Genomic DNA, 24,552 nt, shown 5'->3' with positions numbered 1-24,552 from the left:
TTCAATCCAGACCTGTGTCTTATTGAAAATCTTCGGGGTGAGTACCAGAAAACACAAAAATATCTAGGAGCTCGAGTCATTTAGTAGTCAAGAGTAGTAAAATATTCCTTCTACAATTCGTTTGAACTAAATTGTAAATTATAATAAAATGTTAGTTGAAGTTATCAGAATAGAGGTTATATAATTGACTATTAAATAAAGGGGTGCCAATACTTTGGCCATGTATTTTTTTAAATTATTGCCTCTAAAATAAAATTTATAAATTTTTCTGTTTGTCAAAGTAAATATTTCTTATTATTATCATTATATTCAATTGGTTTTTTTTTGTCTTTTTTTGTGATAACAATAGAGTATCTAAGTAAAAATGTGGGGCGACAATACTTATGCACATGACTGTATATATATATACTCGTATGTACATACAATGGAAGTGATAATCCACCTTTAAACTAGACTATTAACAAATACTAAATAACAAATAAAGTCTTTTATTTTTTAGTGGAAAAACTTGATATATAGAAAACATTGAATATTGTAATTGCTTTCTTCATTGAATAATAACCATATACGTGTATGTGGATATATTTTATATTATGACCTAATTGGTACATTGATAATTTATAAAAATGTAACAAATGAATTTCTTAAATCTACATTTATAATAATTGTATATTAGGTATTTGATATATATTTTATTAAATAATTTAACATAAATAAAATTAGAACGTTCATATGTATTTTCCATCAGTTATCTGATAATAAAAAATATATACATACATATGTTGCATATTTATAAACCAAAAACATTCCGTCAACATTAAAAAAGAATTGAATATGATAAAATTAAATAATTTTTGAACATTGAATTTTGTATATTTTTAAAATATACATTTTTAAAGACATAAGGGGCATTCACAAGCCACGTGGTGGCATTGCAGAGAGGAAGAAAGGTTAAATTTAAACCCGAAAATTACAACAATTACATCATCGTGAACATGGTTTAAAAGAATAAATAGAATGTTGTTTTTTTTAATCACGTCATTAAATTAAATATTGGAAAAATCAATGTATTTTGTTGGGTGGGTAATAAATAAACACGTGGTGTCCGTAAGGGTTTGAAAATATACCAAATACTAAGTTTTCGAAAAGTATTTGAAATTATAATTAAAATTTAAAAAGTTTCATAGGCATATTTTTGAACATGCAGTTCAAACTTTTTGGCACGATAGTTTTAGAATTGAGGTCAGATTAAATGCTTATAGCTGTAAAATGGAAGACAACAGTTGAATACAAGTGCATAATTAATTTATAATAACAAATATGAGCAATTTATCTCTTTCTTTCATGAGCCCATTTCTGGATGGGGGTCCATGTTTTGGAACATAACAAAAACACACATTTTATTTTAAATAATTCCCAGCTGCCTCTCATGTTTAATTCGATTATCAAACTAATTATATCTATTTTCTTTGAGTAAGTCTTATACTCGTAATTGAGCACTAATACTAACTGTGTATAGCGTTCAGTTTGTAAGACGAATATGTGTAGAATCTAGTCCACAGTTCAGCAAACTGTAAAAATAGCTGATGAAAAGTCTCAAAGGCGTCAGAAACGACCTTCCCTTAGTCAGGTCCAAAAAACACTAGTCTTCAGCTCTGTAAGCATATTCTGAATTATCTTAAGTAACATGGAATCAAGGTCATTTTCGTCAGTTATAAAAAATCTTGAATTTTAATCTCATTATCAACAGAAAAAAACCTTGATAATTCTCGGGAATCGGGATCCCGAGAGAGAAAACCATTTCCAGATCTTAAAGAACATATTTTTGCTATTTGATGAGTATACCCATAATGTTGGTGTGGCCATCTCAGACTATAACGGCACACCCCTTTCTTTTGGCTTCCATTTTCCCCTTAACAGTATTTAATCTAATCTAAGCAGCTGACCACACTTTTAAAAATATCGTGCCAAAAAGTTCGAACCGGATATTTACAAAAAAATGAAAAATGAGGAAAAGGTGGAAGGGTTATAATTATGTAAAAAAGTACCACGTGTTTTATAAATTATCCCTAAATAAAGCCTGTATAATGAAAGACGGAATAATTCCTTCTTGTTTGATTAATCTTTATAAAAACTAATTATATTAGTCAATGTAGTAAGCCCAGTAAATGATGTTGAATATTCCAAAGCCTACAGGAAATGCAAATCGGCATACTTCGTCTATTTTGACGGCTTGGAATCGAAGATTCATTGGGGGTTTGGATTTCTGTCTAAGTCCGTTACATTTTTGCGAATCATTATCACCATCATTTTTTATTCCAGTTTCTATAGAATCCAGCTGAAAATTAAGAATAATAAAGAAGAGTTATTTGATATTGTGTCAATATGAGTCCAATGCTCATCTAATTGGTGAATATTTATTTTAAAATAAATTATAATTTTCAAATAAACACTAAAAATTGAAATTTGCAATTTCTCCACTTTTTTTATTGACCAACTATAGGCTGTTTTTCTTTTAGTTGAATTGTAATGAAAAAGAAAACTTAACTAACCCTTTGTCAGTATCTATCATTTTATAATGCTTGTAGATAAATGGGTAAAAAATATACTCAAAAAATAAAACGTATTTTATTAAATATTGAACAACCGAACGATTAATGTGATTACTTCATCCAAATTTTGCATTAATTTTTTTCCATTCATTTTGCACACGTAAAAAAAAATTATCAACAAAAATAATTTAAATACTTTATGAATATAAAACATTGAAAAAATAAATCCTTATATTAAAATCATCATAATATCATGAGTTTAGGAGTTCAACAAGATGAAATTTGTTATTCTGAAAGTAAAATAATTAAATTTTTATATTTGATAAAATTTCAATGAAACATCATTACTCTATAAAAATTTTGCAAATCAAATTAGTACACATCCAAAATTAGTCCCTTTTTATGAGGTTGAATGTATTGTATACAACAATTGCTGTAATATAATATTTAAGTATGTAGTTACTGCTGCATTTATCAGACCTGACATTGAAGGAAAAAAATAACCCAAGAAATCAAAAAGAAATACACAAAGGAAATCATTTTAATACTGTTGTATATTAACTGTATTTATTATACACTCAGTAATACATTTATATACACAATATAAATTATAGATATCGGAATATTTATCCTTTCAGATTCTACGCAACCTCTACGGCTTAATAATTTGCAATTTATTTATCTATTATACTAAATACAAAAGAGAAACATTTAATTAAATTCCCTTAACCTTAATTAAAAGCTGCTATATATATATAGATTTCATTTATAGCTATAGGTAGTTATATTCTATTTTTTAGTAAATAATTGTCCCAAGTATATATAAGATATTTAATGGATCAAAATCTGTCTAATGCTCATAAGTTTCATAACATAAGTTATGTACTCGTAACCGAGGAACAACAAAACAAACAACTTCTCACTGTAACGTTACTTTTTGCTCTGATGACATTGATGATTCACAAGACTAAGTAATGAACTAACTTGGCTAATGGTTATGCTCTACCCAGCTTAATAGTTTATACTTTAGAGATGTTCGGGAATTGAGATTGTGTAGACTATAGAACAAGTTTGAAAATTGTGAAGTGAACTTAAAAATGAGTTAACTTAACCATTTAGGAAAAATCTTGACGAACACTCAATGTAAGTCTTAGATTATAAATAAGTTATAATTTCAAAAATTATAGATAAAATTGTAGCTGGAGTTTGAGTTGGTACAAATTTTCCAACTCCGCCAAAAAAGGCACCGACTCTGACTCGGTAGCCCTAGTTATAATTTAATTTTATATCCGGCGATAAAATAATATACAGTAATAATTTGACATGCGGGTTTAATTCATTCCTCGGCGGAGTTCGAAAATTAAAGCAGTTTATAAGAAAATAATAACTTAAAAGTTAAGCTGGATGCTGCTCTTACGTTCCGTCACCAATTCTTATTTAGCTCGTATATTAATTTTTATTTATTGGGTTTGTTTCGACTAGTGGCTAAAAAAAAACCAATATTGTCGACTCATGATCAAATATAATAAAACATTATGATAAAATTTAATGAAATAATATGGTAAAATGAAATGATATAATGTGGTGTGGAATTAAAGTAGATGTGAATTTTTTTTTAAGTATCTTAAAATCGCAAGGTGAAGACATTCTTCTCTCCTCTTTGGGTAGGCTATTCCATATCCGTATAGTTCGATTGAAAAAGTTATGTTGGAGGTAAATAGTATTTGACGATGGCTGAACTAAGTAAAAATTGGAAGACAACCTAGTGTTGTACACCTTACTACACACTTTGGGCTTAATATTAGAATGAGTCAGTCCATTAATAACTTTAAACATCATACCCACATCCTGGAGTTTCCTCCTTTTTTAAGCGACAACTGCCCAATTAGATGTAAACCAACCTCATGGGATATATCGCCGTATACCATCTTAGTGAAGCGTCTGTATACATTTTCATGAGCTCTGATTTCCTTTCTATACATTGGATTCCACAACTGAGAAGCGTAGTTTAAAATAGGAATAACATATCCTTCATAAACCTTCTTCATCAGCTTCATATTTTTGGGTTTAAAACTCCTTTTAACACACCCAAGTGCTCTGTTTGCTCTTCTAACAATATTGTATATGTGAGTGCTGAATTTCATATTAGAAGATATCAGCATTCCAAGGTACTTAAAGACAGCTACATTCTTCATCTCTCCAAGATCAATAGCACCGCCCCGAAAAATCATAAAAGAGCTCTTTTCAAGAGTTATAGGAACTCTCCATCGGTCGCTCCACCTCAGAAATTATCTGAGGTCATGTTTGGCCTCCTCTTCTGAGTGGCAAACAAGATTTGTGTCGTCAGCATACATATCTACTTTGGATGTGAGGTTGTCACATAGGTCATTAATATAGCCTATTGAAGCTGATCCAATGTCGTTTATTAGAACGCACTGTTCTCGATTTCTGAGCCAAGATGAAATCCACTGCAACAGTTCACCCTCAATCCCAATGAAATATAGTTTGTGTTCGAGCCTACCATATAGCACCTTGTCGAACGCCTTGCTGAAATCAAAGTAAACAACATATGTATCCAGTGAGGAGTCCCTACTTCGAGCGACATCATCCCAAAATGATAACAGGTTTGTAACAAAAAAGCTTCCACTTTGGAAGCCATGTTGTCTGGTAGATATCAAATTGTGTTTGTCTGAAAAAAAATCTCAATTCAGAATTGATTAGCTTCTCCATTAGACGAGAGATCTGGCTTGTGATGGAAATTGGTCGGTAATTACGAACATTCTTATGGCTTCCTTTTTTGTGTATTGGGATAATATTGGCGCATTTCCAGTCAAACGGTACCACTCCCTCCTGCATCAACTTGTTGAATATCATTGTAAGAGGGAAGTAAATAACATTACTAAGCTTCTTCAAGAAGAAAGCACAAAGACCATCAGGACCCGACCAGAAAAAAACTATTGAGGGAGGAAAAGACTTTTAGGACAACTATTCTGCAAAGAAAATCTTTTGATAGGCGAGGACGGGATTCTCTGGGAATGATTGATCAATGTAGAGAGTCTCAGAATCTGTTGAGTAAACTGAGTGCAAGAAGTTGTTAAAAGTATTTAATATTCTATGATCATCGGTCATTCGAGTACAGTTATCCAATTCAAATTCGTTAAAAGCCTTATTGAGCTGCCCCGATTTGTGTTTCATATAAGAGAAAACAGACTTGAGGTTATTTTTATCAAAGTTAGCTACCAATTTATCTTCAAATTTACGTCTACTCGAAGACACCAGAAGTTTAACATAATTTTGGAGAGCTTTATGCTTTTCTAAGTTTTGAGGACATGGGAATTTTTTGTATTAAACACCAGGCTTTTATTTTCTTCTTTGCTAATAAGATGATGCTCGGATTAGTTCATGGAGATGCCTTATTACTATGAGATTTTTTTGTTGGGAATATACTTATTAATAGGGGAGTGAAGTATGTCACCAAATGTAGACCACATATCCTCGACCCCTGGTACCATGTTCGTAAAGATATTTTGGAGAAGAATAGTGAAACCCAGTCAATGGATAATAAGCTTGTTTGGATTACTATGTAATAGGCGTTTTTAAAATCTAAACGAATAAAAATTGGAATGTTGTGGGACTTGCATCCTAAGGTTTTACTATCTACATCCTTTCTTCTACCCATTACCATAGATGATGTTTATTGCTGCAGACTGAAGATTTTAATCTACTACACCTTTACTATGTCTATTGGCCAATCGAGATCCCTTTGTTGTCTCCATAGTCATAATATTACAAAATCTAAAAACATGTTCTTTAATTGTTAATATTTATATTAAGTCTAGGGTCGTGATGTGATTGTGGAATGAAAATGTATTCCCGTCTACTTCGATAAAAAATAAAGTGGACTTTGAAATCCCATTTTTTTCTGGAATCGTCTCTGCCCTACCTGGTATAAATGGAAGAATATGTACGGTGTAGTTTAAAGTTACTCAATAAGTTGTCTACAGTAAAAATACTCTGCTTTTGAGTATTGTAGTTGAACCTCAAAATCCCAGTTGTTATATTTTTATGGTTTAATGTAATTAAAGGACTAATGCATATACTATAATTTGAATCATTGTTCATAATGAGACATAACGTAGTATATTATGTGCAAATTATGAATAAGAATCGTAAAAGGAAGTGTATTCCTTTTTATTAGGATAATAACAGTACAGATAAAAAAATAGACTACATAAAAATATCACATTTTATACAACATTCTACACAATAATTAAAATCATATCCCTCATGCAATTAAGTACATATTTAACTGCCATAATAACAATACTACATGCTAAAAATATCGATATGGAATAAAGATACACAAAAACTTAAGTGCATAAATGAAGCTCATATTTTAAGATCATCCAAAAATTACAGCCATTTGTAACGATAAATATTTGTGATGTAATTGACCCTTAAATTGCAGCTCCGGGTTATACGCAGTTCATTTTTTTTTTCTTATAATGAGTCAGATGGAGATGCACTATTTTAGTACAACTTAACATTATAATATTAAAAATACTCAATTTGATCTAAAAATATTTTTTTAAATCTAAAATTTTAAAACCCAGGATATTTTAGCCCATGTGCTATGTACTTTTTTATTGGCATCTAATTTTTGGAAAGTATTTTTTTAATTTTTCCAAACAGGCTTATTTTGCAAGAACTGTATATTTTACTTATTTTGAAAAACGGTTCTTGGTTAATCCGATTTTGTCAGTTCAACAGGTTTGTAAACCTGTTCAGACACAAATTACGTGACATAACTAATACAAAAGTATAATTATCAAAAATAATTTAATGATGTCAACTTAACATTAATTAGATTTTATGATTAAATTATTTTTTTTAAATACTATGTATATACAAATATTTGATATACATTGCAAAAAAATAAATATTTACTTAACATATTTAATTATTATTAAATAAGACTTCACATTCAACATATATCTATATCGTATAGATCAAAAAGCATTTTATCTTTAGGTCTTATTTAAACAATCTTTCAAATACATCTTTTGTAGTAAACACATTTATTCTTGTAGTTATGTTTTCAATTAATCATCTTACCTTCGTAGTTCATATATTCAATCAGTATTTTAAATTCTTTATTTCAACAACCCATTACTTTTCTTAGCGTTAATACTTTTGAAGACCCAAACACAAAAGAGTCTTCTATGACCATTTTGAAAAGGATTTTCTCTAATTAGTTATCAAATTTGAGCAATTTTCATCGTTATATCTCATTTATTATTTGATAGATTTCAAGATGAATATCAAATTTACTAAGGCCTGGGAATGAGTTTCAGGTTTTTTTTTTAAACAGGGCAGATACGGGCAATTAAACTTTGGACTCAGTAGAACTGCTTATTTCAATCACAAAAGAATCTTCAAATGTGCACATTAATGAACTAACACAACTAAACTACTCGATGCAAAGTTTTGTGACTATGTTGTTTGCAATATTATGATGCCATTTTTATGAAACTGTGTAGAGACCCTGATGATGAATTAGAGTATAGGAACAAAACAATTTATAATTATGGTAGTCATAACTAATAAATTGGTAAATTAGGCTGTCTAATTTGTCATAAATTAACAACAAAAGTATATTTAATAATAATATATTAGACACTTGGTATCAAAATACGAGATTTGAGTAGTAAAAATGAAGAGAAATATATGCGTGTTATACGCGGTACGAAAAGAGAATATTCATTTATTAGCAGTATACTTGAAACTAAAATACTTATCCTTTGAGGTAAGTTAAAGAAACATTCTTAAAATACTCTTGCAAAATATATTTTTTAACTAGAATACTAAAAAAATAAAAAGCCTGTAACTGGATATAAATTGATAGTTTTAAAGAAACATCATCAAAATTTCTTTTTCTCGACATTTTACAGATTTTCTAATCAAAAAGGGTCCATGAATGACAATTTTTGTAGAGGTTGATGTTTATCTTTTTCTTTAGAGGAATAAAATAAAAAATATCCAGCGATATCAAATTCCAAACTTTTGTCATACGTCTACTCGCTAAATTTCAGAATGATCTTGTTGACCATTTTGGACTCCATGTGAGATAAAACAAAAAATATATATAAGATATGATAAAAAATTTGAGGGAGTTTAAAAATTTTAAGGAAGCTCATGCTTCCAAAAAAGGGATACTGACTTAACTGGTTGCTATCATAAAATGTATTGAAAGAAAGTATCCGAAGGTTAATAATAATAGTACCATAAAAAAATTCTTACTTGATCAAGCTCAACTAATTCATTTCTTTTGGATGTAGCATTGACTGCGTGGATAGTAGCAAGTGCTGTCATTGCATCAAATTTCATATATGGATCAGAGTCTTTTCTCCAGAGATAGTTAACGAGCGTAAATTCCACAAGTGCAGCAAATACAAATGCCGTACAAACCCCCATCCAAACATCAATAGCCTGGAAAAAAAATGATATTTATTGATAAAAATGTTTAAAATTCTGAGCAAGATAGGAGAGATATTTTTTTTTACTCAAAAGTAAAATCCGATGGACCAGAGGCCTTATTTAATTTTGAACTCTTATCAACAGTAAATATAATTTCTTCAATCGAAAGTTGACCCTCAACCATTTGTTATTTCATTTGATAGGGAAAGTTCTTCATCAGACCTGCATCTGAGGTCTTTACAGAAAGAAGCATTTCTTAAATTACATCGTAAACATTTTGATGTAGGTTTGAGTTTAGTTTAATCTTACTAAGTAATTTATGTTGTACAAACGTATTGGTCGTGTTTATAAAGATAATAAATTGCAAAATTTTATGACCAAATAAGTTTTATATAATGTTGATTGCCGAAAAAAAAATCTAAAATATATTGTACATAATACATTTGGAAGCTCTTTTTACAATTTTATTCGAACCAGTTTTCTGTAATCCCCATATCATGTGGGTTCATGGATCCATTTAAAACATTTTTATTATTAATGTGTTTGATTTTATAACCCAATATCAATTTCATGGTATGTTATAGATCCCAGAGCCTGAAATAGCCTTGTAATATCTTGTATATATATCATATTTTGGCGTCACCTTCAATGTAAATTATTAATTCTGATATCAAATTAGTTCCTGAGTTTTAAACAAATTCTGAAATTCATTATCCAGGTGTCAAATGATGCCTTTTATAGCTTTTATTATTTATGCAGCCCAAACGATGAATTTAAAAAAGTAGATGGAAAGGGAATAGAAAATGTTGTATTCTCTATAGAAAATGTCATTTTTTGTAATGATTTATTGTTTTGCGAATTATCTATGTTATAAAAGTTTCTCCTATAAAATAAGTTTTTTAGATTATGAGTTAACAAATATAAAATATATTGTTACAAAAGTGTACACTTTGATTACTGATACTTATCGTGAGTATGTTAAAAAAGTAGAGATTGCCACAAAAAATTGTTTATATGCGAATTATGTTGCTCTAAAATATGATTCATTTGTAAACTAGCTCATTACTGAATAGTTTTTTTTTATAAAAATACCTTTTATTTACGTAAACACATTATAATTTATTTGTAATACTTAAATCATCCAACAATATTTCCACAAAAAAGAAGGTTTGTGGAATCACTATTTCAAAAATTAAAACACAATAAATAGAAAATATTTAAACTCAAGTTTCAACACTTTACTTCCTTATACATATTAAACCAGTATCCCATTCTCATGAAAACTCTTTATTATTACTCCTTGACCCGTAGATGAATGAGAGTATTTTTACTCTCAAGGCTACTATGAACTTTTCTGCGTGACTTGACGCCGTTGACACTAGCCAATAATTCGGATGTTCCGTTGTTTATTTACAATTTACTCCACTGTGGTAATTAATTGCATACAGACGCACATAGAAAAAAAAGTTGTTCTGAATTTTCAATCGCCAAGGACAAAGGTGTATTATTTATTCCCCACTACTGATTTGTATTCACTGAATAGTCGAATTATCAAAATATAAATTTGATACAATGAATATCATTAATTTTAATAGTCTATTTTCTTAAATTTAATATACAGTTTAATATATATATTTTTTTTAATTTAACGTATACTTTAAGATCCCAGCTATAATACTGTTAAAAAAAAGAATTTTGTGATATATAGTTATTTTATTTCGTCAAATGTGTTATTTCTTCAAATTTTTGTCTCTGATAAGTTTTATATTTTTCGATTTCTGAGCCTTCTGGTTGATCTGAGACGCATTTTATTACATTTAAGATAAACTTTTGCATTTATCTATTTCTGACAAATTTTCTTTTTTATAATTTGAGTATAGATACCAGAAAACTTTACTACAAATTTTATGTTCTTAATCATCTTGAAATGATGATCTATTATACTTTTAGATTATTTTCTATAAAAAGATTTTTTTTTAAATTGTAATACGTTATTTAACTAAGGCATCCAATAGTTATACAAATTTTTCACATCCAATTGATCAATACTTTAGTGACCTGAGCTGCTTGTACTTTTGTTTCATTTATGACTAGATACATACGTGAATAAAACATTGTATACTTTTTCATTGATATTTATATTTTCATTATATAATTTACCGTTTTTTTTTACGTAATAACAACTGCTAAACTACTAAACACAAACAATTCTTGTTAGACACATTTCTTCATTTTACCAAGGAAAATTGAGATGCAGGTTAAAAGAAACCGTTGATTCAGCGCTATTTGACGCGGGATTGAGATATGACGAGATCTCTTATAATGTAAAATGGTCCAAAGATCAAATTCCCAAGGTTAAAAAGTTGAAAGACGACAACAAAAGCCTCAAGATAAAACCTTGAAATCAAAAGGCGAAAAAAAAACAAAAAAACTCCAAATTAGTGTCAATGCAACTTGGCAAATTTATGTTCCTTGTCAACTCTCCATGTGAATGTCCTAAAGGCTACCGGGGAGAAGCAGTGGGCTGGCATATAGGAAGAATATGTAAAGAAAACTTGTAAGGTATTCATACTTAGGATCGAGGCCATGTTGGAGAACAAGGGTGGCCCCTTTGAGATTTAATAGTTTATATAAAGTCTCATTGTCTTAATAATTGTACTTTTTGGGAATCTTAATCAAGTTGAGTATGAGAAAATTCGTTCACGATTCGCAGGAACACAATATTATTATCCCTTTCAAAGTATTTATTACTGATAAGTAAGTTTCCTCATTTTCTACATTTTCCCTTTGATAAGTCTTACAGAAAAATAAGTGAACTACTTTAAAAAAGTTTTAATACATTTACATAATGAATTAACATATCTATTTTTTGTATGACTATATAAATATTTCCTTACTCTGCCTATGGCAATGGTTCGCAGCCCTTTTTTAGAGGGCTCAATCCCCCTTCCCTCCTACAAAATTAATTTAGATAGTATACTTTATAGTTGAATTATTAAAATGATTATTTGATACACTAAATATGATTTATTTAGATAATCTATTTTCTTAAATTTAACATAAAGTTATATACATTTCTTTATTTTAAATATAAAAAACAAACTTATTTGTATAAGTATTAGGGTGTTGATTATTTTTGAGCAAGCCTCCCCCCCAACCCCCTTCCCCCACTCCATATTAAAAATGAATACATTTTTGAAAAAATGTATCAAAGAAAGGCAATAATGCTTCCTATAGATCAAAAAGTCAACACGACGACGACTTATTAAAAAATGAACAAAAAAATACACACTCCACAACCATTTTTTCTTTTCTCAATTTTAAAGGTAGTTTTTTAGTTACAAACATATATAGATATATGGTATTTCTTAATTTGGACCATTGTTACCAACAACAACCTGTTTTTGCTTTTTGTGGACAAGGAAATGAATGACCTTCTATAATTTTCAGAGGTAAAAGTCTACCTATTAAATAGTGAACTAATATAGGAATGGGCACTCGTTTTTCTTTTTTTTTAAATATAAACGATTTTTTTTCTTTACAAACATGGCAACTCCTATTTAAAAATGTTAATTTAAAAAAAAAATGAAGACAAGAAGAAAGCGGGGGCAATATACCAGGTATTACCGAAGAAGGATCATTGATACTATCAGCTGTCATTTATATTATTATTTAATAATGATAAAAAAGAAGGAAAAGCACACGCAGTATCCATTTTTATTTGTCTAATTAGTAAGCATAGTTTTTTCTTCCAAAAATGACCTCCTTACTTGTATTACCTCTCTGTTACTACCCTTCCAACTCTAACTTGTGTATTTCCATGGGGCGTTCAGCCACACCAACAATAAAATGGATAGTTGAGCACTATAAAACTTTATTTTACCCTTGTAGTTGTAGCAAAGGATACTATATTTAAGTCAGAGTGAACCAATTGAATACTTTTTATAGTTATACTCAATGCCAATGAATTCCTAATCTTAAGTAGTAATGGGGAGAAAGAATTAATTTTGTCGACTTTAGAGAATAAATTATTTCTAAATTAAAATATGATCATCAAAAAAGACATATACAGAAGAAGACATCTTTCAATTCTCTTTCATCTCCCATTTTCATATTCATAATTGAAGTGGATTAATAATTAAAATGCATATACAACACTATGAAACTTTGATAATATTATATCCCCCAACTAAAAACTTTTATGCTGTTGTTGCTATTTAAGGCATAGGACACAAAATGACTAAAAGTAATATACACCTCTTTCTTTATTTTTAATTCACTTTATTAGACTATGTATATTTGTATTAAGAAATATATCGATGAGAATTAAAGGTAATAACAATTGATAAAAAATATTTCAGGAGTCAAAAAATAAATTGTTTATTAAGTTATCTTGGGTACAATTCCTACAAAATGGGTATATTGAAACAAAAACCCTGTAAAATGAACAATCTTGTTTGTAAGTTAATATTTTTTTCAATTACTTTATATTACAACTAAACTAAAAATAATACCTGATAATTTTTAAAGATTTGCCAGATTTGTTTCACCTTTTTCTTGTAAGCTTATATTACTTATTTGATTAAATATTCCATAAAAAAATTAAAAGTCAAACGGAAAAAGTCAATAAAAATCCACTTTTTTGAATAAATTTTTATTGATAATAAAGTTTGTAGAGTTGAGACAAAATTCGACTCAAAAAAACGATAAGGTTCTGCCAAAGTTATGCTTTTCTTGTAGTGTCTACTGAAAGCAAAAATTAAGGATGGCATTCAATGTCATAAGGCAGTCCAGTAAGATAATCCTTATTTTTATGCCCCGTGGGTCAAAATTATCGGCATTGAGTATGAGAGCACAATCCAGAAGAACGGCCTTTTTCAAAATATTTTATTCTAACATTAACAAGATGTGGCTTCCTCGATTTGTAAATCATTTATTGTATAAATTTATGTTTATAAATCATCTGCTCAAATATCACTATAGGTTAATTTATTTTTGAAAGACGTTGGATCGCTAATTTTCTTCATTCCTTCATCATATTGAATTTTGTCTTATACATCTATAAAGATATATGAGTAATAGAATGGGTTGTCCAGCGTTATTTGGGCCAAGAAGGGAGGGAGAAATCACAAAAACAATGGTTTATGCAATTTTCTTAACGTGTAAACTCCTTTGGTGCGGGTGAGTTCTAGGGTATTCCATAATGCATTATAATATAGCCCATGTTTATTAATTTAAATGTATTATGATTTTTTTTTTAAGTTCTATAAAATTGCCAAATCGAAATTTGCAAAGAAAACTCCAAAACCTATTTTGCATTAATTTTGAAGAATAACAATTATTGCCATTTTAAAGAGTAACAGAAACCTATCAAGATGTTTTTCGTACATTCAAAAAAAAAAGTTATGAGGAGGATAATGTCGCGAAAAATTAACTCTCAAAAACTAGTTCTTTTTGCAAAAATTGCAATAAAATGTTTTGGAAATGAAAAATAAGATATTTTATAATGTTTTGAATTATAAATCTATGCCCAAAAATGAGTTCTCCAAACAGACAGACAAACAAACTGTTGCTACATTAATATATAAAAATATATTCTAAATCTGCTTTTTCAACAAGTAATACACAGATTTACTATTTTTAACGACCTCTGCAGAACTCAACTTGGTCATTTCCTTAAACAATAAGTGAGTTTAAAGACTGAATATTTAAATGAGGACTGGCACAAACCTTCTAATCAATCATTCCCCTCAAATAAAAGTAACATGGGTTTAGACCCAGTGGTGTTGGGGTTCTAAAGCATGGGTCCAGAAAAATGGGACATCCAACTCTGTCTGGCTAGAGCCGTGGACTGTCTTTGCAAAAGGTAAGAGACCTTCCATATTGACAAAAGTATCCATACTGGGGTTCACAATGGACTTTATCATGTGAAGATAGACTTCAAGCCCGTGCGACGATGTTCGATTATATCACTTCTTTTGGGTTCCTCAATCCTTATTATTCCTCTTTACATAACCTTCACAGAATAATTGCATTTCACACTATACGTCCTATCATTTGAATCCTTATTGGTCAAAAAATATAATTTTCATAAATCACATGTGTAGCCACGGTTTGTTCTGGAACTTTGGTCCAAGGAACTTTTGTAGTTTCACCCACATATTTAATTATAGCCAAATATATATTTGCAATCATTTTTTAAGGAATTTTTTTGTAGCTACCTTCGCATAAAGTCCTTTTTAATTCATTAATTTTATTACAAAATAACTTGAAGTGAGGGCATTTTAATTCAATTTGAATGTAAAGTACATATATTTAATAAATTTTGTTTCTTATTATGATGAATTTGAACCGTTTTGATAACGGTGTACATACTTTAGCTGAGATAAAAGAGCAAGAAAAAATAAATTGAAATAAATTTGAATAAATACAGTCAGTATTGCTACTTCTAGGAATTTTTTGACAGCGACTCTGGGTAAAAACTCCATAAATCAATTAGGGAAACTAAGGGCACCTCACTATATAAAAGAGTTAAAACACAAAGAATAGATGCTAAAATATTTGCATGATAGAAAAACTATCAAATGGTCGATTAATCGGTTGTCGGATTTTTATCCCTAAAAATAATTTACATATATTTACTTATAAAAATTCATATCAGTCAACCCCTAATCTATTACAATTTTTGAATATTGTTATCAATCAAGATTTAAGAGACAGGAACTATGAGCTTAAAAAATGATTTGTTTGACCACATAAAATGTTAGTTTTTAGATTATAATATATTGTTTGTTAGCACAAATACAATATTGGAAAAAAAAATCAAAAAAAGAATATATGTTTATTTATTATTTTAAATCATTTATAAGTACAGTCCAATGTTTTATATAGTTATTTGAACCCAGTATAGGTTTAGTTTTTAAATTTATAAGATAAAAATGTTATTTAAAGTTAAAAAATCCATATTATGCAGTTAAACTTTATTAAAATTTCTTAATTATATAATTAAGATGATAAATTTATATTCAAATATTTAGTAGAATTAGTGTTCCCTCCAATGGATATATTGGAACAATTTGTAATAGAAATGGACAATTATTGGTTGAAGAATACAAATTTAATATAGGCTCACATTTGGGAAAAACATTTTAGCTTTTTTTTGTGTTGTATGGTTTTTCATATAGTTGAGTATTAATACATAATAAAGTGCATGTCTCAGACATCACCAATTGATGGTCCACAAACCATTTATAGTCATTCTAACTTACTTTTGTGCTAATGGGGGCACATATACACACATTAGGCTAAAATATTCTTGTTTTATGCTAATATTAAAGTTATAAAATTACTATAATACATTTTTGAAATAATTTTGTAGGTTATAAAATATTTAAACTCATTGTTAATATGTTTATTATGATTAAAAGTATACAAAAAGTCATTCATTTAAATTTTTTGCTTGTAGCATACATTTAAATTTAATTAAAATAGACACAATACACGATTATTTTAGCTGTGAAACATATGTAAATGTGTACAGGGTATTTTGAAATTAGACTCCCATCAAAAAAAAAAAAATACTCCGAGAATATGTATTGATTATTTTTTACAGGTTGAATATTGTCTTACAATTGATCAGTATGCTTACTCTTATTTTCAACAAATGGACGGAGACTATTTTGCTCACGTGACCTCTACAGCTATTATTCGGCAGTATTTTTAGAGCCTGGAAACTGCATTGCCCCTTTTTTAGAAATATTCTACAATGCAAAGGCAAGGGGTTGAAAAGGGAGAACGAAAGATTTATTCCATAAGTCTGCTCAAAATTGTCTTTGCACTATTTTTGCACTTAATTTGCAATGTGAAATGTCTTCCTGCTCTGCTGTCCCAATATTTATGACTTTGATTACGAAATCTCTACAAATAATACTTTTAATTTAAATACTTTTGTTCTAATGAAAAGAGACTCTAGTATACAGGGAGCGGGGATCAAATTGTCGCCTACTTTAAACCTTGATAACTTGAAGATGACATTATCAGATAAAAACTCGGTTACCAAATAGGAAAGCTGTTCTTGTCAGCTGACAATACGTAGTTCAGATAGCATCATGCCGTCATCATAAGAGGAGATAAAGAGCTATACGTGGAACGAGGAGCTTTGGAGGTCCGCCGTAGTCATAGCATTGGTTAATAATGGAGCTGAAATCTCCAATTCAACGATTGCGTCAACCTTAGGAGTGAATTTACGCACTGTTCAGCGTATCCCTAAGAAGCTAGAGGACACCTGGGATGTTGATGCCACCATAAAGAGGGCACCCAAGGAGGAGGGCGCCAACAGGAAGGTCAGGGACACCGACTTTGTCAATAAGGTGAAGAAGATGGTTGAGGATGACCCTACCAGGTCCATGAAGGCTGGAGACAGGCCTTAGGTGTGGCAGCATGGCTCTGCACCCTGCCATGTCTCCAAAATCTCCATGCAGTGGTTAACCGAGAACTGTTATGACGTCGTAACCAAGGATTTGTGGCCTCCTAACTCTCCCGACCTTAATCCTTTGGACTATTTTGTCTGGGGCTATGTCGAGAGACATACCAACAGACATCCCCATAGCACCAAGGCAGCCTGATGGACTCCATCCATGAGGTATTCGGCAACATGGACAATGAGATGAGAATGAATGGTTACTTTATACCTATATACTCGTCATAGTTTTGATTTTCAATAAAAAAGTTAAAAAATGTATATTTTGTGTTGTTTTTGTATTTAATTCTTTACTTTCATTAAGAGGTCAGTTTATTATTTCTGAAAAGGTCACAATGGAGACGAACTCGATTAAATGTTAATGATCCTCTAAACATCTTTGTTTTATTGTGTTGGTTAAGAAAATTCTCTCTTCTTTATAGATTGATTATTTCAGTAAGTTGAAGGAATACGTAAAAATTGTAAATCCTCCACATTATAATATTAAACCCTAAGATATTCACAACCCTCAAAGACTTTTACTAAAACTTTATCTTTTACACAAGCCAGTTTTTTGCTCAAAAACTTTATAAATATGCCTAAAAAGACATAATCAATGGATAATTTTACAGACTAAAATGCAAATTTCTTAATTTTGACAAAGGATGTCATTTTGGTAAGGATAAATGAAAATATGATAACCAGAAGAAGGTAGTAGTGAGACTCATATTATTACTGAATTAAGACACTTGCCACTATCAAGTGTCTTTTAAATGATTTGGGAGAGAAAATAAATTACTGTTATAATTTACAACTCACGTTAAGTTGTGATTGTTTAAACAGAACTTATTTTTTCTTAAAAAATCCATACCAAGAATAGGGATGGTGTTGTCAAAAATATAAAATTTCCAAAAATATATAATGCCTCCAAAAAAAAATCCACCACCGCAGTACCAATCAAGATGACTCGCTCTCCTCCAAAAGCAATAAGTGGGTAAGATTGGATTCTTTTTTTATATGTTTAGCTAAAGCCGTTGGTAAGCAGGAGCATTTAGCTCCTGTATCAGCTAGGGATGATACACTCTTGAGACTGTCTTACACATAAATAAAATCGATATTTGTGTTAGTTAGCTCGGCTCGAAAGAGATGATGACTAATTAGTTTTTTGGCAGGAGTCCATTGAACAGGCAGTTGGAATACGAACAGGTCATTGCAGACATATTGTATATCAAGCGTTGATTGCAAACGCGTCCTTTGTTACCTTGAACCTGGTTACGATGATTTGACAGTTTTTTCTATCGTAAAAACAGTGGGACCTCAGTGGGGTCTTGGAAAGGAGACGGCAAGAGAACGACGAAGCTTGAGCGAGTTCCTGTGAGGGAGGGGAATGAGAATAAGAAAGTAGTGGAGCATTATGCCGCTCTAAGGATTATGAGAGCGTCAACAATTGTTTAAGGCTATCACAATCCCTAGCAAGTATTTACTTTCTTATTTCTGTTTGCGATCGGGTCATGGATCTGAGTGAACTTGAGACGTATCTGATTATTAGCTCTTTCACTAGCATGCCTTTGAGGTCTGGTGCAAACTCAGGGTCGAGTTGACTATCCACTCCAGCCAGAATTGAAAAAATTATAACGAGAATAAGTGATACTCATATGATTAATGAATTAAAAGGCTTGCCAATATCAGGTGTCTGTTATATGATTTGAAAGAGAAAATAAATAACTCTTATAAAGTGGAAAAATATCTTCATTTAAAAACATTACTGTAGGAAAATATTATAATCATAAATATATTCATATGTATTAATTTTACTGGGTATTTTTAAATCAATTTACACAAAAGATAGTAAATAATGATTACTTAAGGGGGAGAAGTTAATACCACGTCACTTGAATTGAGTGAAACAACTGTTCTTCTGCAGAAATCTTGAGAATCGTATTATCAAAGTCTATAAAAAGTAACATTGATTTAACGTAAAATCCATCTTGCGAGTATGTATTAAAAGACGTCCCCCGTCTACACTGCATATGGTACTCCTTACCAATACAATATAAAGAAGAAGAAAAAGAGTACTATGTATAGGGAGCACTGTATAAAATAAGTTGAATTTTGCAAGGCATTTAGTCAACTCATAATAAAAAAAGAAAAAGAAAACGGGAAGTACTTTAAATACAATTTAATAAGTTTAATGCGATTTTAAATAAAGTTAAGCAACGAGCTAAAGTACTTCCTGGCTCCTCAGAACATATTTGTGTTTTGTTTTTTTCAATCTCCTATAATCTTTTCTTTTTTTTAATTCTTAAGGAGTTCTATGTACTATGTGAGTAGCTACGAGTGAATGCAATCATTAAAAATAGAGGATAACACCAACCATTTTTGAGGTGTCATATTCTAAATTATTTAAACAAAATTTGTATATTCGTTGATTCCCAATAACTTTGAGTAATCCCATGTACTCCGGCTAATAACTATGAAACAAAAGTTTTTATCGAACAGATAATACCCTATTTATATATATATATACTCTCTTTGATAAAGAAGAATATTCTTGTAATCTTTCATAGGCTTAGTCTTTCTTATAGTATTCTAAGGATTAGTTACAAAGCCATACCCTTTGTAAAGTTATCATAAATATGTATTGTATAATACATATAAAGGCTTAATTAACAGAAATATTAAGTTGAGTTATTTTTATCCTCTTAAATGCACAAAATAATTAATCCTTTTGTTTGCAATTTTGTGGACTGTATGATTTTTTATTTTACTTTCTATAACTTTTGATACAATAAAAGTTATGTTGGAAGAAAAGTATAAGATGCATTTTTGAACTTATTGTTAGATTAGATTTTATCTCTAAGCATTCTATTTTGATTTATAATTTATCAAAACTTACAGACAAAGTAACCATTGCATTGAATAGGGTTGACTAGATTATGATTTCTGTTTAGTAGAATACCAAATTTTTTAGGATACATTTTGAAGGAATTTGTTTGTTTCAATAGGAAATCAGACAATTTTTTATTACAGTTTTTAAATTTGATTATGTTTTAAAAAATATAATCTAAATTTATGTTATAATGTTATTTTTTATGAAAATTTTATATAAACTGTTCGATAATTAATGTCACAGCAGTATTTTACTTTTTTTCTTGGCTTGCGAACGTTTAGAAGAACCACCCTTTAAAACGGATGGAACCATAAAGTTCCAAAATATTTATGAAATTTAAATATCATAACCAGTATATTAAATGTAAGACATTTATCTGAGGGATTCTTTTGATGAAATTCTCATACAAATTATACACCAAAACTATTCTTAGTGTACAAATTATTCAAACATTTCATTTGACTAATTTTTAACGAAGTTAGTTTCATAAATGTACTGTATAAATATCAAATAAGTTTTCTTGAGATATGCAAAATATTAACAGTACTAGGTAAAAGTATATTGTGTAGACGATGCATAAACCTACATGTTCTTTAAATGATACTTTTTTTTACCATTAACTGAATGGATGATGTACATAGAAATAATGTTACTTGCAAAATTAGAAGTTGAATACTTTATTTACGTGTATTTAACTGTTAAAATGCAATTATGATGGTCTACAATATCTATATATATGAGTCATTTGAAGATAATGAAGATCAGCAGTTATTTACCTTGTTCAGGGTTTTGAACCACACTAGTTTTTAATAAACATTCAATGAACCCTTCTAAATTGATTCTGTGGAGTGTGTCATCACAAATTATATGGGTTGAATGTTTGTTTTGACCTCCACTGATCGCCTGCGACGGACTCAACGAACCCTTGGGGTTCTTGAGAAGCCATATTAAGAACGACTGATGTCTATATATAAATGTTCTGAGATGTTGATTTTCACAAAGCGCATAGGTGTTAAAAATTTCGGCATTGTGAGATATGAAGATGACATTCAATAGTTTTTTTAACCTTTTCATTTCTTTTTTTTTAATATTTAACCAATTATTAAGATTAAAAATCAATTAAAATACTTAACTCAAGTTAAATTATTGAATTGTTCATAAGTATTTTTAATAAAAGTAGAAAAAAGAATGTGCTTTTCTTGTGGAAAGTAAAAATATAATTTTATGTGAATCTTAGTGGGTTTAAGGAGTTTTTAAACATCCAAAAGTATCTTTTGGACTCATTTGGCTTCCTGAGGACAACACCAAATGTGTTTTTTTTGTCATAGAAGATTCAACATAAATTTGTTTGTGAATCGTTTTTGTCAACACATCATTAAAAGGTAAAAGAATAATATCATTTAGCACAACTAACTTTTTATCCACTCTCAACCTCCATTGTCCAAAAGGAAATAAAAATTAGAAGAAAATATACATGCTAAGTCTTATGTATATTTCTTTTTGCCAAAATGACATTTAGAAACAGACTGAAGTATAATTTTTTTGCTCTCTCGTATAATGATGTAATATACCAGGTGTCTATTAAAATCTGAACACTTTGAATTAAAAAATTCAACAAGATATAATTTATTGATTAGCGAAGGAATTTCAACAAAATTAATACCATTAATATATTATTGTCTGAGCTCTATTAGTCATTAACGTAGCCTCCCTTTATAACAATGATGGATTCTAGGTTGTGGAGAAAGGCCTGGCACTCGTTGCATATAAATCCCACTGCCATGCCGTAACTGCTGGCTGACAGTTGCTATTAAAACCTTAGTGTTTTGATTACGGTCAGTGCATCCCTTCAACTCAACCCAAAAGGTGTAGTAGAGGCAGTTAGCATCAGTGCTTAAGGGTGCCAAAAGTTCCAAAACTGATTCAAAAGAACTCAAAAGACCAAATAAAAGCTCATTCAAAAGAGTCTTGCAACAAAGTCCATGGATTTTTTCATTGCTGGTGTCAAAAGTGGCATGTTTAACCTCACAAGGTTCTTTCCAGACATTTTTTATTGCTCTCTGGACAGTCAAATGTGAAATCACTATATATCTAGCATTTGGCCCACATGGACTTGATGGGATTGATCCGGGCAGTTTTTTTCAAATCCTTTAGTTCCAGTTTGGCCTTTTTTGACAGAGCCCTTCTTTCTCTTCAACGTTTCGGACTTGCAGACGTTAGTCCAGGAGACGCCCAACTGCTTGGAGTACGTGAATGAAATTTATGTTTCCAAAAAAACAAAAAACGATATTGCTACTATACTTCTGAACCCAATGCATAATATGAAGATGTTGTTTAATTGTTTTTGCATATGACTGAAACAAATTGAATTTGCAAAACATATTCAGCTTAAAAATTATCATGAAGTCATAATTGTTTGTGTTATACTATTTATATGTTTTACGTTTTATACCTTAAAACAAAATATTTTTTTCTTTTATGGGAATTAAATTCTCCAAAAACATCCCTTATATTTATTTTTTGAAGGAATATTGTTTAAGCGTTCTTTTTTAGGGGGTTTGTTTACTAGACTTAGATCACCTTGCGGTTATGAATGTTTTGTTACTGCCCTATTTAAGTACTTTATTTCTTGTTAACTAGACTCCGAATATATGCCCTATTTTGCGGCAGGGAATACTTTGTTGGTAAATCCATAACTTACATTATGGTATCTACCCAAATTTATCTAATAATTGTAAGAAACAAAAAGGTTTTTTTTTATTATTTTATGCAAAATATTATGTGTTGAAGCAGCGAAGTCGAATTCGGAATAAATTATTTCCAAAATTAATATGTGAACAGAGATTTATCAATTCCGAACCAATAAGTTTTTACAAAATACAAAAACTACCCTTTTTATTTTTTCTCATCTTCTGCTTTTGTGCTTTCTACTGTTTGAGATCCATGCTTTCTTGTCTAAAACAGTACTTACAATAACAAAAACAACATTATATGAAGTAAAGCAGTACTTTGGTTTAAAATCCGATAAAATACAACACCATTGATCACCATAAGAACAAATCACAAATAGCATTTTTTTTTTAAAAAGAAGAGTGAATCAGGTCAGATTCCGAAGTTGTAACTCCATTTTACATTAAACTACGAATTGAGTACTTAGGCGCTTGATTTGCAACAATTAATTAGTTTTTTATTGATAGTTTCAGTAAAATATATTAAATCCATATATTTTTCATATACTAGCCTATAACATATCATGAAAACTATCCAATTCTATAATAAGCTTGACTATTAATTTCTTATAATTCAGCTGGGGTTTAGAGCAATTGACATGGATTACCATTGTTAGGAATATTTCATTTATTCTTGCAAAGGAGATTAAATGAAATAAACGTAATTAAGTCAAATTCTCTAAGCATTATATAATCAAATAACATTTTTCTAGATTGAATTAAAAGATGTGCCGAATAAGCTGTCAATAAACTATGTATGTAATCATAAATTGATTTTTTTTTTTGTCTAATTAAACTAAATTAGAAGAATTGATTAATTAAGTTAATTATTTGGTAAATCATAATTATTAAATAATGTTGAAGTTAAGATGAATACGTTCGTAATACTACAAAGATGAATGAAGACTTTTAAATTTGTTTATAGTAGAATTTAGACATTGTTCGAAATTAAATATGTTTCTCCTTGTCTTTTAAACTAATGAGTTTCCATATTTCTAAAATCATTATTCAATAGCATGTTTTATCTTATGTATTATCAAATTGAAAATATTATATAAAAAAGGAAAAGTAGAAACAAATTCACATTTGTAATCCAATTTCATTATCAAATTGAATCTAATTCATAGATGCAAAACGACCATTTCAAACTTCAAATTCATTTACATATTTAATTAACGTCAAAAAAAGTGTCATACTCTATAATCAGTAATAAAGTCAATACCTTATAATCATAGAACTCATTCAGTTAAATAAGTGGCTCTTAATTGAAGGGGAGTTTTATGAATTTTGAGTGTCTTGAAGAGGTAAAAAATTAACCTATTTCTTTCAAATCGTTAGGTACTTGAAACTACACCTATTTAAATGAATGAAAGTTGTCTTATATAATATTTCTTGTAAATAGAAATCAAGTATTTTTCCAATAGATGGCTTTAGTAATGTGCATTT

The 24,552-nt window shown here is 29.5% G+C and overlaps 1 protein-coding gene across 1 annotated transcript in view; it reads right to left on the bottom strand.

The window, feature by feature from the left end:
- Window positions 1-572: 572 nt before the first annotated feature.
- The window catches only part of LOC121123324 (glycine receptor subunit alpha-3), a 151,496-nt gene continuing 127,516 nt past the window's right edge, over window positions 573-24,552 (bottom strand). The window contains exons 9-10 of the mRNA XM_040718444.2: window positions 8,853-9,041; window positions 573-2,338 (exon numbers count right to left, since the gene is read on the bottom strand). Of these exons, the coding sequence (XP_040574378.1) occupies window positions 2,144-2,338; window positions 8,853-9,041 (384 nt within the window). The 3' untranslated portion in view covers window positions 573-2,143. The remainder of the gene's footprint in view (window positions 2,339-8,852; window positions 9,042-24,552) is intronic.

This window comes from Lepeophtheirus salmonis, chromosome 8 (assembly GCF_016086655.4).
Source record: "Lepeophtheirus salmonis chromosome 8, UVic_Lsal_1.4, whole genome shotgun sequence".
In the NCBI taxonomy this organism is placed as follows: domain Eukaryota; kingdom Metazoa; phylum Arthropoda; class Copepoda; order Siphonostomatoida; family Caligidae; genus Lepeophtheirus; species Lepeophtheirus salmonis.
This window is presented reverse-complemented; position numbering and strand designations above follow the sequence as displayed.